Source organism: Phalacrocorax carbo, chromosome 9, assembly GCF_963921805.1.
Source record: "Phalacrocorax carbo chromosome 9, bPhaCar2.1, whole genome shotgun sequence".
NCBI lineage: Eukaryota > Metazoa > Chordata > Aves > Suliformes > Phalacrocoracidae > Phalacrocorax > Phalacrocorax carbo.
In genome coordinates, this window is record NC_087521.1 from 20,224,931 (window position 1) to 20,241,404 (window position 16,474).

Genomic DNA, 16,474 nt, shown 5'->3' on the forward strand with positions numbered 1-16,474 from the left:
TCATAATTAGATCATCACAGCTGTGTTTGCCAGATTAATTGTCTTACATTTAAAAAAGTTTCATATCACTTGCTATCTGGGCAGCAGCTCTTTTGCTTTCTTTCACATCGTCCACTGTCACTACTACATCAATATCGTATTAATGACAGCCACTGGTATCAGCAGATATCAATGATGGTCTGTCATCTTCCAGAATACAGTTCATCTGGATAACACTCTACTATCACTTCATGGATATAACAGGAGAAAATACCTTGGGGAGCTGTGCTAGCACTACAAGAAAGTTTCATTGCTTCTCCATTGATCCCCCTTCACCTCTCCCATATATAGTCAATATAGTATACATGTTAAAAGCTGTGTGTATAATATGATGAATGTACAAAAAAGTACAAAATGGAGAAATTATTGCTTGCCCCTGATTAACTTGCAAATTTCAAGTCAGACAATTAACCTGCCAGTAAGAGAAAATATATAATGAATATTTCATGGGGATGGTCCATGCAATCCAAAAATGGTGATGTTCAATTAGCTGCCATTGGACATGCTCAGAATAGTTAAGAGACATGCTGCCTTCATGAAAAACATGCAAAAACAAGCTCACGGAATTTATTTCTTTACTCTTCTCTAGGGAGTATGTTAAAGTTTAATATATCCATTTCACTAGCGTTCCATATGTTTCTTCCAGTCACAAAACTCGTATGCTAGGAGTGAACACCATCAATCGTAATAGTGCAGCCAGAAGATTTCTATGCTCAACTAAATGTGAAAGTGTTAGGGTTATTTTTAACTTCACTTTAAACTTCTGTTATGTACATTAACGTTACAGAATGACTAGCCCTCCAAAAACATGCGTGTTTACGAACAAGCACTGGAAATATTTTGAGCACTAAATGCAAGTAATCTGGCAGCCCTTAAAATAACAGCTATGAGTTACAGTATGCTTCTATAGGTATTAATATGCTAGCAAAAGCTGTGGTAAGTTGGGAGCTGTTGCCTTCATAGCAAGAACAATGGATACCCTTGGGATATACAGTGAAGTAGATCTATTTCCCCTGCCTGTTCTGTGCCTCACGCTGCTGGGACATGAATGACTGAGGACCAATTCGAGTGACTGCGAAGGTTCCTGATGGAGGGAAGGACATAGGGAGTAGCGAGAGGGATACAGTGCATCAGCTTCTAACAGAAATTGGTGCAATGAAATCATTTCACTCTCATTTAAACTGCGCCGATGCTGAAAAGGAACAAGGATGACAGAAAGAATGAAAATGGAGACATGGTCAGGTAGTTACAGATGAAAAAAATATCAAGCTTCATCCCAAGTACAGTTCTTAGCTTTTGGAGATGTTTAATGAGGGAATAGGAGGTATATTCAAATATTACTCAAAATTTGAGGAGCAGAATTTACTGATGCTATAGAACGGTACAGCTCTGTTGATTTCAATACTGTTACCAAGGCATTAATGAAAGAGAAACATCTTTTCACTTACACTACCAGTGAACTGTACTGCACCACCTCACTACAGTATGTCTGAGCAGTGAAAGACAAATGCCGTCTAGAAAACAAACATTTAATGTTTGACAAAGCACTTCAGCATGCAGCGGATTCTTGCAGTCATTGAACCAACAGAACAGTGCCAGTCAGCACACAAACACGCAGCATGATGAAAGCATTGAGGACTTCCTTCAGCAAGAAAAATATTCTCTCGCAAATGCACTGATGGTATTTTCAGATTAGGAGACTTAACTGCATATTTTGCACTTCAATTGGAAACTACTGTTAGGTTTCATTTCTAATTACAGATTCAGTAGCTGAAAGTTACACAGAAAACAGTTCATAAATAAGAATACCTGGAGCCGAGAACTAATGACACAATATGAAACCATGACCATAGTGTTTGATACTAAAAAGCCCCAGCAGTCCAATACGTAGTACTTGCAGTGAATTATCTGCCTGACTTGCCATAACTGATACACCAAAATAAATTAGTGGAGTGCTGTGTGAAATTTAAATCTTGCCTTAGTTTTTGGAACTGTTTCACTCATTTTGCAAGATCCAATAGTTCTTTGCAAGTTTCACACATATGAACAAGGATCTTCTTGTCTTTCCTTGTTTCCCTGTGCCCTCATCACCCTGAATCAGCTTTGAACACGTTTTTGACATGAGATGGGCTATCTAGCTCTATTTACTTACACGCAGTGGGGACAGCCTGTTGCTCTCTTCCAAGAACTCTTCCAAAGTTACCATCTCACTGCCAGGTGAGGCAGACCGTTGCCTGCCTGCATAAGACTGGGATGGAGTACTCTTCTGAGGTATATCATAAGAGATCAAACCATTCCTGTGGGAGGAGGACTCATGCCTACTGCTGGGGCTCAAGACTGCAGAAGTGGAGTGAAAAGGATAGGTGTCTCGGAGCAAGGCTGGTGCCTCTCTGCTTGGCACCATATCTTCACTGCTGAGGCTCTCAGTTCTACCATGGATATGATCTAAGGAACCTGAGGAGGAGAAGGATAAATATCACTAAAGACACTGTTCTTCCCTCATTTCAGTAGATTTCCCATTGAGGTAGGAACTTTATCACCCAGGGCCACTTCCACACTGACTAGGTGGCATTTCTGACTTTATTTTCTTCTCCCACAGAACTTGAGGCAGACAGAACTTTGAAAAGTCTGGGCTAGTAAATGTCTTCCAGTACATACTTTGAGCCCCTGTGTTAAACAGCACAACTACTTGTCCAGAGAATAGGACTAACACAGATAGTAAGGGGGCCTCTTCACCACCTGTGCCACTAAAGATCTCCCAGTCTTGGCTGCGTGTGATCTGAAACCCAAACCTGCCAGCAGGAAAGCAGAAAGTGGATTTTTCCCACATTGCCAGGTCTCCTGGCAGCCTTCAAGGATGCACAATTTCAGCAAAAGCAAATCTCCATAGCACACTGATTCCATACACAAGCTGTGTACAGCATGAGAACAGCAGAGACCTGTTGTTGTAAAAGGAGTCTAAGAGTGGCCCGATAGTTCCCACAATATGATGCCAGTCAGACTGAAGCAAAACTAGAGTTCCTGCCTTAAAAGCCACCCCTTGCCAGAATCAATCTTAGGAAAATACTTGTTGCCAGCAGTTTTGATTCCGAAGACAGCTATGTCCAGATTGCATAATCATTACAATTTCAAAACAGTCTTCAAATTTAATTGGAAGGAAGACAGTATTTTGCATACAGTTTAATGGAATTTCACTTCCTGTTTGTCAGAACTCAGCTGTAAAAGTTTTACCTTTCAAATTGAGAGGTGAACTACTGCTGGAAGCGTTTCTACTGCTTTCTAAACTGTTTGGCCGGGACACTGAAAAACACAAAACAAACATTGAACAAACGGATCTTAAGTTCTTCTGATTCTCTAAAAGACTTGGCTACAGTCTGCCTTCTGAAAATAGGACCTGTGCAAGTAAGTCACTCTGGAAACATTAACAACGTAATATACACCAAATGCCAAAGTCTGGACAGAGTAGAAAACATATTCATCTTCCAAGTCAAGTTGTTCAGGATCCATCTCGTTTTTCTCTCTTTTTTTTTTTGCACAAAGAAATATGTTCTGGGTTTTGCTTTTACAGCAGCTATAAACAAAGTAATGTAAATACTGAAGAAGTTCAACAATATGTTGCTCTCTTTCTCAGTTTTTTTTCTTTAGAAGGAGCTAGTAACCAGCCTGCAAATTTAGTCTTCCACAAATCTCTAAGCAGGCAGTGCTGCTGTTGCACCAGTGTTCCCACCATGCGTCTACAACCCCCACCCTTATTTTTTTTTATTGCTGATTTACTCCCTTAAGGAAGGAATTGAACATTGTCCAGAAAAATCAGCAACAAATCTGTAGGACGCGCATTAAAGGGTCTGTTGCTGGGGCACGGCAACTCGTCTCCATGTTAGCACTGTTTTTGAAAATTTATTTTGGGAAAACATCCATTCAAAGCTTCTCAATATAAAAAGAGAAGTACTTAGACCCACATTCCCCAGTGTTGTTTTACTACATCTCATTCTATCATGTTAATTTAACTGAAATGCACCAGGACGGTTCATGTGGATGCAATGTAACAAGTCTTAATGTAGAGATTTAGAGCATCTGTATGTGTTACAAGCTTACCATGCTGTCTGGTGCTTCCAAACTCCACCTCAGGGGACTGTTCACATAGATTATCTTCTGAATTATAGCCTGAAAAGAACACAAAACTTAAAGGCAATATTAAACACAGGAAGGTTAATCCTTTGGGTCAGTCTCCAATACATTCTAGCAGTATAGAAGACCGAAGTGATCAAGACGGTTTTATAGAGCCAACACTGGTAGAGCAGCCATGTTCTAACCACTGCTGTGAACCACTGGGCAGGGAACCATGGCAGAACTGACATCCAAATGTGGTCTGTCAAGTTGATGAGATTACAAGAGTAAGGAAACCCTGTATATAATTAAGCCATTAAGCATATAAAGTAGGAGTGAAAATATTAGTGCTCTGGTTTTGTACTTGAATGCCACTAGAAGCCAGGTTTCACCCAAGCACGAACTATGAAGTAGCCTGGCTCATACTAACAGCTAGTATATCGAACGCATCGCACACCTTTTGGTCTGCTCGGGAGCCTGGAGATGGGGGTGGAAGTGTGCAGATGAATAGCTGAGGTTGAGTAAGTCCTGGGACCCAGCTCCACACAGCAGTGCTTTGTCACAGAGTCTGCTGAGGTTTCAACATTATCATTGCTGCCTCCATGATGGGAATTCCTCTTTTGCTTTAGGTCCACTGGTGCTGAGGAGGAGAGAGGTAAATAAATATGAGGCAATGAAAAATAGCATTAGGAGACTTGTATTTATCTGCCCATACAAACACGACAAGCAGGCACAAAGAAACTGCACAACAGAGGCGCTAGTTTTGCAAGCTTTTTCATGAACAGTTTGGTATTGGATAGGAAATTTCTGCCACTGGTTTTTCAGTCATGTGTGCTCTCCGTAAAGTGTGGGAGTGACAAGGGCTGCTTAGTGCCAGTGGGAGGGTTGATATTATACGTGCAACAATTACCACGAAAGGAGGAAGAAAAGGAGCAAAGACATGAATGCAGAAAAGATAAGCAAGGTATAAAATTCCCATAACATTATTCCTTGCAGGTATGTTTTATAAGCACTTGCTTCAGTAATAAAACAGAATAAGGAAAGAGTAACAGAAGTCATGCTCTTATTCAAAGAGAAATGATGCTGATTTGGAAATTATCTAGCATGATCCACACACTAAGCTAATTGCTTTCAGGTTGACCTTTGCTGTGGTAAGGGCTCAGTCTCTACAAGGTTAAAACTCTGCTGCCCTTATGATGTTCTGGTGCAACAATTTTTAAGTGGAGTTCCTGGAATCTTAGCATGATAACAAAAACTACCTGCTAGAATATTATTTAGATTCAGAAGGCTGAAGACATCTTTCCTAGTGATGAGGTAGGTTAATTCATTTCTTGTGAATATAATGCTTTAAGGTACACATAAAATAGAACAAAATTTAAAGAGTTTACTATAGGAAACACCCTTGATGAGATGCAAGATCTGAGTTTTATATATAAAACTCAGAAATATATAGAATAACTCATAGTAACTAAATGCTGAAAACACAGCAGAGTGCAGTGGTCAAAATGACTTGCAGAGGCAACGGACAGTTAGTTCAAAGCACAGAGCAGCAGCAAAGCCGTATTAGAAAAATGGACCAAGTTACTGTCATCTTGGATAACTCCTGGAAGCTGACTCCAGAAACATGTTCTCCCACTCTGTGTGGGCTTCAGAGCACAGGGCTGGCACTTTCTCTCAGAATTGAAGTTTACGACACGCCTGTAGGGGCAATTACTGGCTATAGCTTGCTATGCAAATCTGTATTTCTAATTGACTTTGTAGATGCATGTAACACCTTCCATAGATGCCAGAATTATTAATTGCCCTGGAGACAAACTTTCTCTACAAATCCCAAAATGGGCAGCAACAGGCTACTGTGCCAGTGTGCTTGGTTGTGCCACAGAGGGACCACTTCTCAGAGTGAGAAGGGAGAGGAGATGATCTGGCCTCTGCTGAGCTCCCTGTAGCATACTGCCTGTGGTACATATGTTTCTCTAACAGAGTGGGGACTGGACCTATATGTTCATTTCAGAAGCCACCAGGCTGTGGCTATCAAGCAACAAGAACTCTGGGCAATGGCTCCAAGGATGAAGGTAAGGCCCAATCTTAAGGGAGTAAATAATCTTTCTTTCAAAAAAAAAAAAATCTGTCAAAATTGAAGCAGCAGAAACTGAAACTTTAGCTCAATTCAAGATGAATTTTCATAGCTGGAAGTGTAAAACCTTGCTAAACAGCAGGTTTGAATGCAAATGTCAAGACACTTTGCGGAGAATAATTTTCCCAGTAGCTTTCACTCTATATTCAAAGCTAGGCTATTTAAAAGTAAAGATGTTTTAAAAAAATCTGCTATTTTTAGCATTTAGTGGCACAGAATATTGGGAAAAATCTCCAGGATTTGATTATATATTAGATTTGTATTTTAGTAGGACTACAACATTGTAGAAAGCATAGCAACAACAAACCAGTTCAACACTTTAACTGGACATGATGCAAGTATGTGATTGCAAGAAAATATTGAAGCGCATAGCAACTTCACTTACTTATAACATGCACCACAGCCAATATACATACGCAAACTGTATGCCATGAGGTCCCCCTAAAATGTATTGCATTGAAGAAATGATCCACAGTGTGCAACAGTGATTTATCTTCTACAGGAAAACTTAAGTCCGTGTTCACTAATCTGTGCTTGTATTTAGAGTATTGTAAAGACATGCTGAGTGTTTCTATCAAGGTGTGTGTTCTTAAGGCACGTGGGATTTTTTAATTATTTTTTGTTTAAAATATTTTTCAGAAATTAATGAAGATAAATACTAAAAAGAAGGTGTTAGAAATCTCCCAGTTCCGGGAAAGAAAGAGGTTCGTTAGGAGAGGATGGGATGTCGGAGGAAGACCAGAACCGGAGCCGATTAGAGACAGACTGATGATTCGATGGAGACTTAGGAGACTTTTCTTTATCCTTGATTTTGCTTCTCAAAAAGGCAATCTTTTTGCGCTGCGCAGCTAAATTGTTATCACCCAGGTATCCCAAAAAGAAGAAGAAGAAAAAAAGTAAAAAACCCTTGTAAATAAAACTTAAAGTGTCTTAAAACAGATTAAAGACTACACAACCAGTAAAACTGGAGAAAGCTAAACAAAACCATGTATTTGGAGGACTGATTAACAATAGTTAATCTGACTCAGATTAATGCATAGATTAATACATATACATAAAATATAAGCAAGTCATTAAGAAATTACGGTTAATCACCCAAAATGTTTTTACTTAATAAAGGAAAAATCAAATAGGTATGTTGCTTAGTGATAATACGTTCAAACTTCCTAGATGTCTTCTAAGGCTTTAATACCAATGCTCATCATCTCAACATAAGAATGCTTCATATACCTCAAAAAGAACAAAGTCTCAGAGACTTTCTATTATCTCCGGTACTCTGCGAGGGCCTTGTTCTGTGGAAACCCAAGCCAAATTCCCAGGTTGAACTTTGGATGCATGTTAAACCCTTAACATCTCCTGGAATCACGCGGATGCTCCAAGACATGCATTTTTATTTTAAGTGAATCAATGACCTCAAAGAATTAGAATGGAGAAAGGGAAATATAAAACCCAATCAAAACAAAAGCTTCAGACAGACGCTTGCAGTAGTTTATAAGAACAGTTCTATTCTCCTCAGCTGCTCCCCTTCTGTTTCCCCACACTCCTCAGTGGGAAGACAGGAATTATTATTTAAGGATTAATTTTAAAACTTCTCTTGGAAAGTATTCCTGGAAGACAATCATCTAATACATAGAGGCTTAGAGAACAGATCTCAATAGAATAAGCAAAGCTTAGGGTATATATTACCTTTAATAAAGATCACGGAGCATTTATTTGGAGGCACTTTCTTTTAAGTTTCCCATAATTAGGAATACCTGATTTACTGTATGATCTAAACAGAAATAGTTCCATCTTCCTTATGTTCCCCTTAGAGTATTAAGAAAGTAATTTCTTCATTTTATGTTAAGAAATTCTTAGTTTGATTCAAAGTCAAAACATGGTATTAGCATCCAAAATAATTAGATTACAACAAGTCAGCATTTTATATTATTTCTTTTGCATGTGTGCCATCTCCTGGCAGTGGCTGTAAGAGCAGGTATTATTCGTTTGAAGAATAGTCACTCATGGATCATAATACTGTATGGTCCAACTTTAAATTGCTTTTTTGCAAACCCCAGTGAATGAAGTATTTCCACCAACTTAGTCAGTAACATGCAATACATTCAGGCAAACCAAGAAACTATATACAAAAGCTGAAAGGATAAGAAGTAGATAAAAGGAACAAACTAAACTAAACAAAACACCCCCACCTTTTAGTTCACTCAGCTCTTTAGGGCTTTTTGCTTAGTAAAACTTTCAGTTCAATAAAAAAAGGGATGTAAAACATGATGTGATGGAGTATTAACCTATTGTATATATTAAATGTTTTCAAAATCTTTAACAGTCAAAAAAACTGTTCAGCTCATTAATTTAGGCTGGGCATTCCTTACCTTTGTTTGAAGAACCCCCAGGGTTCTCCCCCTCTTCCATAGGGTTTGACCCTTGAATGGTATTATCCTGAGTCTCTTGTTGATGTTTCAGTTTTTGGGAAGCAGACGGAGAGTTTACTGTCTCTGGAGATTCAGAATGCCATGTAGGGCTCTCTGCTGCTGGTTTCAACCGCTCCCTTGTAGTCTCCTTCTTTGGCTTGATTAGTTTGACTAAGGCTCTGGCTCCGATCCAGTGGTTTTTCCTGATAAAGCAAGTTTGTGAATGGGATTCATTACACACTACAATACTCCCTGAAGAAGTTTACAGCTGTGCTAAAGCCATCAAGCCATCCTACATTCTTATTTGTTTACTGTGATAGATTCATTAAGGTTAGGAAAGACCTCAAAGATCATCAAGTTCAACTATCAGCCCAACACTACTATGCCTCCTGAACCACGTCCCAAATTGGTTGGGAAGATGCAGCATGAATTTCGCAGAGCTTGAGATCCATTTCTCTCCCAAAGTCAAAATCATTTTAGAAATATTTCTTCAGCACAAGAAATATGAGAAAAACAACTGTTCCCTCTGCTAGAAATCTAAACTACACATATGGACCCCCATAAGACATTTTAACAGTGTGAAAAGCTCTACTACAGGAACAAACTGAGAAGAAATGAAAACTGCTTTGAAGATTAATCCCTCTCTTTGCTAAGGCTATCAGTCAGAACTGTGTGTGGTAGAATTAGCCTGGCTCTTTTTTGTTGTTCTTAATATAAATTTTTTTAATACCTCTCTCTCCAATGGACTGCTTACCCCCTTTGAAAGAGCAGCTCTGGAAGATCCTTGTGCTGCTTAGTCACCATATTGGGGGTCCTTCCCCCGTTAGGGACAAGATGATACTCATCAGGGCAATATGGCTCTTTTCCGTTTAATACTGTTTCAGATTCTAGTATTAATACGGAGGGCCCCATGTGAGGTACTGCATTCTATATTAACACAGCCTGCTGCTTCAGGGAATGGCTTGTAGAGTGAGAGTGAAGACAGAAGTGGAGATAACAATGTCCTTATTTCAGAGAAAATGTCTTTATCTCCAGTTATGGAGAGCCCTTTCTCACCCCCATAAATCTGGACAACAGTATCAGAACTGAACCTGTATGGGACTTACTTTTTTGGAGTAGGATCATAAAACTTGTACTGATCCATTATCTTCTCTTCAAGTTTTTCCTTGTGTCTCCTTAAGGCATTCAATTTATCACTGAGAGAGGGAAAAGCACATTCTGAATCATCTGTATGAAATTAAGCATAATCAAAAAATTGAAGACCAGAACCCACCAGGAGATGGAAGAGACTGAAATATCTTCCTATCGCATAACCTTCAGGATCCTACACTGAGCTCATTCACTGTCTGTTTAGAGGGGACAAATGCAAAAGCCTACCAAATTTACTGATGGGCGACTTCTGTGCAATAAGCATGAAAGGTGAAAGAACAACAGTAGATTGGGGCTAGACTACTCACTAATAACTCAGGCAGAGTGTGTTTGGTGGGTGCTAAGATTACTCTTATTTCGTTTTTTGAACGTTCGTTTCCTGATTTTTCAGTCTTATTCACAGATCACTGACAATTACTCAAGGGTTAAAATCCTTAGATAGTTTGAACTTCTTGACTATGTGGTAACTAGGTATTTTACTCCTGTTCTGCTAACTCTGTTGTAACTAAATAAACAAACAGTGTTCGATCTTTTCAAGGCTACTTTGGGCTCCTGCAAGCAGTGTCAAAGCACTTTCAGCAGTACCGTGTAATCTTACTTTTTTTAGTCATTATTTTAACCTGTACAGTGGCTGTTAGCAGATCTTTTTTTCATTCAAGTAGTAGGTCTAAAGTAACTCCATCACAGAAATGTCAGACACCTGGATAAATATGCTTAGAGTACATTTGAACTGTATTCAGCCAAATTTTAGCAATTTTTAACATTTCAACTGTATAATCCAATACTGAAATAAGATTCAGTCAGGAATTCCCACATGATCCTGAGGTGCTTCAACTAAAATTCTAGGGATTAAGAACACTTTTCTTCCTTCTTTCATACCTATAAGAGAAATCCACTGGAGTGAGAATAAGATTCTTTGTAAATGTACAATGCATTCAAACAGGTTATCTCACTTAAGTGTGCCACCCTATACGTGGGGGATGTGGTGGTCTATGTTGACCCTTGCATCCTTAAAAACAACATCAAAGGAAGTATTTCATAAAACGCAAATGACAAACTAGAGGAGTATGAATATTTGCTATTCTTCAGGAATCTAAAATTACTCTCATAAGGCTAAATTTTTTGTTGCAACTCAGGTGTTTTCCAAGCTCTTAAGAAACCTTTGAGAAGTACACTGGGTTTAGCATTCTACCTTTTATACCTAGCTTTTCCACATGTGTTCATCTATATTATTTGGAAAGAGTTGTGTTTGTCCAGGTGTCTCCTGGACAACCCTTTGCTGTAAGGCAATGCAAAGAAATTTTGTAGCTTCTCTTCATTACACATATCTCCTCCTAAACATCCCCTTTCCTATCCAGATATGAAGTAGACCTATCATTGCCCTGCCTGTCCTTCTAGTCCTGATAGATGATTTGTATTTTACATCTTGATGACTTTTTTAGATTTCACAATTGAAATCTCTAGTTTCTTACATGTACTGTTTCTGTTCTTCATGATACTGCTCCTTGTTCTCCATGTTCTGCTCCAGTAACATCTGATTCTGCTGGCTCAGCATCTTAATCTGACTCAGGAGATGATGGTTTTCTTCTTCCAGATTTCCCTTTAGACGGGACAGCAGCTATTAAACAAAATAGATTAATCTCTCCTCTGCATCTGGCTTCCTTGGAAGTGCATCATAATCAAGCAAACAAAATAGCATAGCAACCTAGGATACCAATCTATGAACTTCAAAGCGTACAGGGGTGTTACGATGACATAGCTTGACCTCCTACATATAGTGTGCCAAAAACTTAACACAATGAACCTTAGCACCCTAACAGGAACCCAGCAGTATACCTACCTATAGATACTCACCTCACAGTGGTTATCCAGCTTGGTCAGAGAGATATCCATGGACTGGTGCTGTTCTTTCAGCTCATCGTAGCGAGCCTGCCAACGATTCAGCTCCAGCTGAGAGTTGTTCAAGGAAGTTTTCAGCTCTTTAGTGTGTGAATGCAGCCCTTCATAATCTGCCTTTAGTTGGTTGTGCAAGAAATTCACCCTAAACACAAAGCCAGAAGGCTTATGAAGGACACTTCACAGAGTACCTCACATTCAAAGGCCACACCATCAGCATGCAGCTATCACTAAATCAAACATTAAGTTCCAAAGACTAACTCCTAAAGATATTTCTAAGCAGATAATAAAATTTTATTAATAAAGCAATAGTAGCATTATAAAATACTTCAAATCTACAAAAGAACTGAAAGGAAAATAGATGAAACATAAAACTACTATTTCCTCAATGTGTAACAATCCACAGATTTCTGAGGCACAATGTATTTAAGAGCATTTGGATATAAAAGCAGCTCTATTTGGCACAAATAAAGAACACTCACAGAATTTTTTTCCTGACATGAAGTATTTTCCTGACATGGAAAAATATTTTTTCCATGCATGAAATATGAGCATTAAAGTGTCCTGAACTGTGTAAGATGATACTGTGGCATTCTTTTGTAGCTTTTTGTAAACCTAAAAATGTCTACAAATCATGAAGATATAAACACTAAATAAATAGATAAATAAAAAAGATTAAATTCTCTATCTGCTGACAGATCAGCTAAGCCCTGCTCTCTGCCCGCCTTGCAATCAACATTTTGACACATCTTCCTTTGTCCCTAGAGTTACTGAGCAGAAAACAGCAAGCTTGAGGACACCTCCTTTGCAGAATTCTGCAGTGTTCTAAAATACATTACAATTGAGAGAGCACATGAAGCTTTCGTGACTGAACTTAACATGTGATTTTAAAATACGATTCAATCTGACACTGCTTTAACTCGATATGACCTTGGCCCCTTATTTGTACCAAACTATCTCAAAATGCCTTTGTAGTGTGAACAGTGGCATTGAACTGGTTATAATGGAGAGCCCCAGTAGGGATATAGGTTGTGTGGAAGAGGGTAAGCTTTACTGCTACATTATATAAGTTCAGACGCTAGCTCACAATAGGGGTTAACATGAGTTAACAGTTACCCAGTGACCATATGAATCACTAAGCCCACTTTTAGTAACAAGAATCAATTCTCTTTCAATTGTTAACCAATGGCAGCTTTCTCAGGGCACCAGAAAAAAAAACCAGCAATAGTAACTTTCAGAACTAAATCATACTGTGTAAAAAACCATAATCCAGTTCTCCTTAAGGGAAAAACCCTGGGTAGGGGCCATTTCACACAACTCTAGATATTATTAGGGGTTTTGGGTATTTGTAGTTCTAGTTAAAGACAAGTGCTTGGAAACAACTCATTACAGAAACACTTGTGAACTGAACCACATGTGGAAGCTTATTCTGAATGAGCAAAAGTCCCAGGCTCAGACCATGTTTGAAGCACTGAATAACAGTATTTGTTGACAGTGTGCAGAAAGTTGATAATCTTAAATGAGTAAAACAAAAAGATCCAATTAACATGACAGGAATTGAGAAAAATTAACAGACACTTTAATGAAGGTATTCTGGAACTAGTTAACACAGCAAAACAAGTGTGCATTTTGCATAATTGACTTTTTAATGATATATACAAGAACTCAGTAAGGGAACCATACCTGTCCAGTTCCTCCCTCAGCTTCTGATTTTCTCCTGTGGTTACTGCATTTGACCTCCTCTCTTGTTGCAGAGCCTCCCTCTCAGTTTTTAAAACTATTTCCAACTCTTCCAATTCTGCCTTGTGTTTCATTAAACTGTTGTATCTGCAAAAAGATGAGCAGCATACTCTCAGCTTTCTTTTAAATATTTTTCTTCTTCTAGCTTAAGATTTTTAATAGGTAATGCCACAACCAGAAAGGATATTTTTTTCCTGCCTGCTTAGTTTCATACATTTTTGTGTGGTTAAACTTCTACCTAGACTGAAGAATTCCACACTGTGCATGGAAATTCAGCTTAGTCTATAAGTCAACAGGGAGGCTTTTAGAAGAAAAAAACAAAAAGGCAGTTTTTAAGCAAACTGGAATGCAATTGCCTTGGTGAAGCCATGCTGGCTGCCTTGAATCACCTCCCTGTCCTCCATGTGCCTTAGCATAGTCTCTAGGAGGATCAGCTCCATGATCTTCCCAGGCACAGAGATGAGGGTGACTGGATGGTAGTCCCCTAGGTCCTCCTTTCTACCCTTTTTACAGATGGGCACAACGTTTCCCTTCTTCCAGTCCCCAGGGGTTTCAGCTGACTGCCATGACTTTTCAAATACCATGGAGAGTGGCTTAGCTACTACATCAGCCAATTCCCTCAGGACTCTGGGATGCATCTCATTAGGTCCCACAGACTTGTGTACATCCAGGTTCCCCAGGTGGTCACAAACCTGATCCTCCCTTACAGTGGGAGGGGCTTTATCCCCCTGGTTTCCATCCTGTGGTCCATTGGTTTGGGAGGGGTGAGGAGAAAGTTTACCAGTGAAGACTGAGGCAAAAATGTTTTTGAGTACCTCAGCCTTTTCCTCGTCTGTTGATACTAGGCCACCAGTCTTGTTCGTTGGGGAGGTACACTTTCTTTGACTTTCCTTTTCTGGTTGATGTTCCTGTAGAAGGCTTGTTATTTTTTGCATCCCTTGCCAAATTCAGCTCCAGCTGTGTCTTGGTCCTCCTGACCCCATCCCTACACAGCCGGGCAGTGTCCCAATACCCTTCCCAGGATACCTGTCCCTGCTTCCAGTGCCTGTGCAGTTCATCATCTTCTTTAGTTTGACCAGTATGTCTTGACTCAGCCATGCTGGTCTCTTCCCTTCCTTGCCTGATTTCTTATACCTGGGAACTGAGAGCTCTTGCACCGTATGAACACATCCTTAAAGATCTGCTAGCTCTGTTCTGTTCCCTTGTTCCTGAGGGCCATTTCCCAGGGGGACCTGCTGACTAACTTCTTGAAGAGCTGGAATTCTGCTTTCCTAAAATTTAGGGTCCTGTCTATGCTCTTAGCTTTCCTCATATCCCTCAGGAGTGTGAATGCCACCAACATGTCATTGCTGCAGCCCAGGCTGCCTCTAATCTTGACATCACCGATGAGGTCACTTGCATTGGTGACCCTCAGGTCCAGTATTGCGTCCCCTTGCTAGGGCTGTTCAGTACCTGGCTTAAGAAGTTATCCTCAATGCATTCTAGGAATATTCTTCTTGATTGCCTACAGCTCACCATGCTACTTTTCCAGCAGATATTGGGGTGGTTGAAGCCCCCAGTAGGACGAGAGCCTGCAAGCACAAAGCCTCCTGGAGTTGGAAGAACGCTTTGCCAGTAGGCTACCCTTGATCAGGCAGCCTGTAGTAGACACCAACCACAAGGTTCCCTTTGTTGCTTCTGATTCTCACCCATAAGCTTTTGATCTGCTCGTGGTTATTCTTCAGGGACAGCTCTTCACACTGCATCAATTTCTTGATGTACAGTGCAATGCCTCCGCCCCTCTTCCCTCCTGTCCCTTCTGAACAGCCTGTAGCCATCGATAGGCACATTCCAGTCATGGGATTCGTCTCACCAAATTTCAGTAATGGCAATCAGATTGTAGCTTTCTAGCAGCACAGTAGTTTCCAACCCCTCCTATTTGTTTCCCACGCTGCATGTGTTAATTTGTGCATACATCATTCAGGGTGGGGACACGGGCAGAGACAGCAGGCTGATGCCATCAACTATGCTTTTAATTTCAATCTCTGGAATGCTAAAATGAGAGAGATGTGGAACAACTCCCTTGATACTTGGCAGAGGCATCGATTAGGCAGGCTCAGCCTCGCTGAGCTGCGACACCACCTGCATTCAGAAAATGCTGCAAAGAACAAGGCGGCTTGAGACTACTTCACAAAACAGGAAGCTGTTGTCAGATTTTTTTCCTCTGGCAGGATCTGTCAGGGTCTGTGCCCATACACACACACACACCAGCAGAAGCCGCTGGGGACACTGGTGCAGTGAATACCAGAAGTCATCAGCACATTTTGCTGTGACTCTGATAAAATGATATTGCCCCAAAATATCCCTGGGCAGATACACCTGCGTCAGTCCCAAAGAAACATCCTTTTAAGCAATTTTAAAACAGCAACTAGGTGTCAGATGCAGCATTGCTTGTAAAAGCTGGAGAGAACAAGTACTATCTGTGACTCTCATCCCAGCAGAGATGAATGCAGAACACAGCTACTCTGCAGTCACGCAAACTTCAAAATAAAAACAAAAGTAGCAGACAGCACCAAATACACTGACTCCTGCCAACTTGTTTTTCTTTCAGGATACCATTCCCTTCATCCCAGGGTCAAATTCCAGCCTGTTCCAAATTCCAGTCCATTGAAGGGCCACACAGAAAAGTACCTGTCTCCCAGACAAAAGCTGCTTTTTGATATTCATTCCCAGTAACAGTAGTGGAGTTTAATTAACCTTATTTATATATTTTCTTCCTCAGTTCAGCTCCAGGACGTTTCAAATTCAACGTCTGTACAACAAATGGAAGAACCTGAAAAGCAGAGGAAGGTTTCGCATCCAGCTCCAAGAAGGATTTAAGACAGACTGTGTGCCAATCCAGAGTCTGAGAAGACAAACTCCACAGTCAGTCTCTTGGCAGAGATTACCACGGCTGCCTCTACAGAAACTGTGTTGTGAATGCTTTTGCCATTTCTGTATGATAGGGTTGCTCTGTTCATTT

The 16,474-nt window shown here is 40.1% G+C and overlaps 1 protein-coding gene across 5 annotated transcripts in view; it reads right to left on the bottom strand.

Moving 5' to 3' along the window:
- The window catches only part of CCDC88C (coiled-coil domain containing 88C), a 100,237-nt gene that overhangs the window by 2,503 nt on the left and 81,260 nt on the right, over nt 1–16,474 (bottom strand). The window contains exons 21-30 of one of the 5 annotated variants that reach the window (XM_064460579.1): nt 13,417–13,560; nt 11,692–11,878; nt 11,310–11,455; nt 9,795–9,884; nt 8,650–8,891; nt 4,604–4,786; nt 4,135–4,203; nt 3,271–3,339; nt 2,192–2,493; nt 1,019–1,123 (exon numbers count right to left, since the gene is read on the bottom strand). In XM_064460579.1, the coding sequence (XP_064316649.1) occupies nt 1,019–1,123; nt 2,192–2,493; nt 3,271–3,339; nt 4,135–4,203; nt 4,604–4,786; nt 8,650–8,891; nt 9,795–9,884; nt 11,310–11,455; nt 11,692–11,878; nt 13,417–13,560 (1,537 nt within the window). Of the gene's footprint in view, nt 1–601; nt 757–1,018; nt 1,232–2,191; nt 2,494–3,270; nt 3,340–4,134; nt 4,204–4,603; nt 4,787–8,649; nt 8,892–9,794; nt 9,885–11,309; nt 11,456–11,691; nt 11,879–13,416; nt 13,561–16,474 lie in introns of those variants that run through there. The other 4 variants (XM_064460578.1, XM_064460581.1, XM_064460583.1 and 1 more) reach the window with 4 other exon arrangements.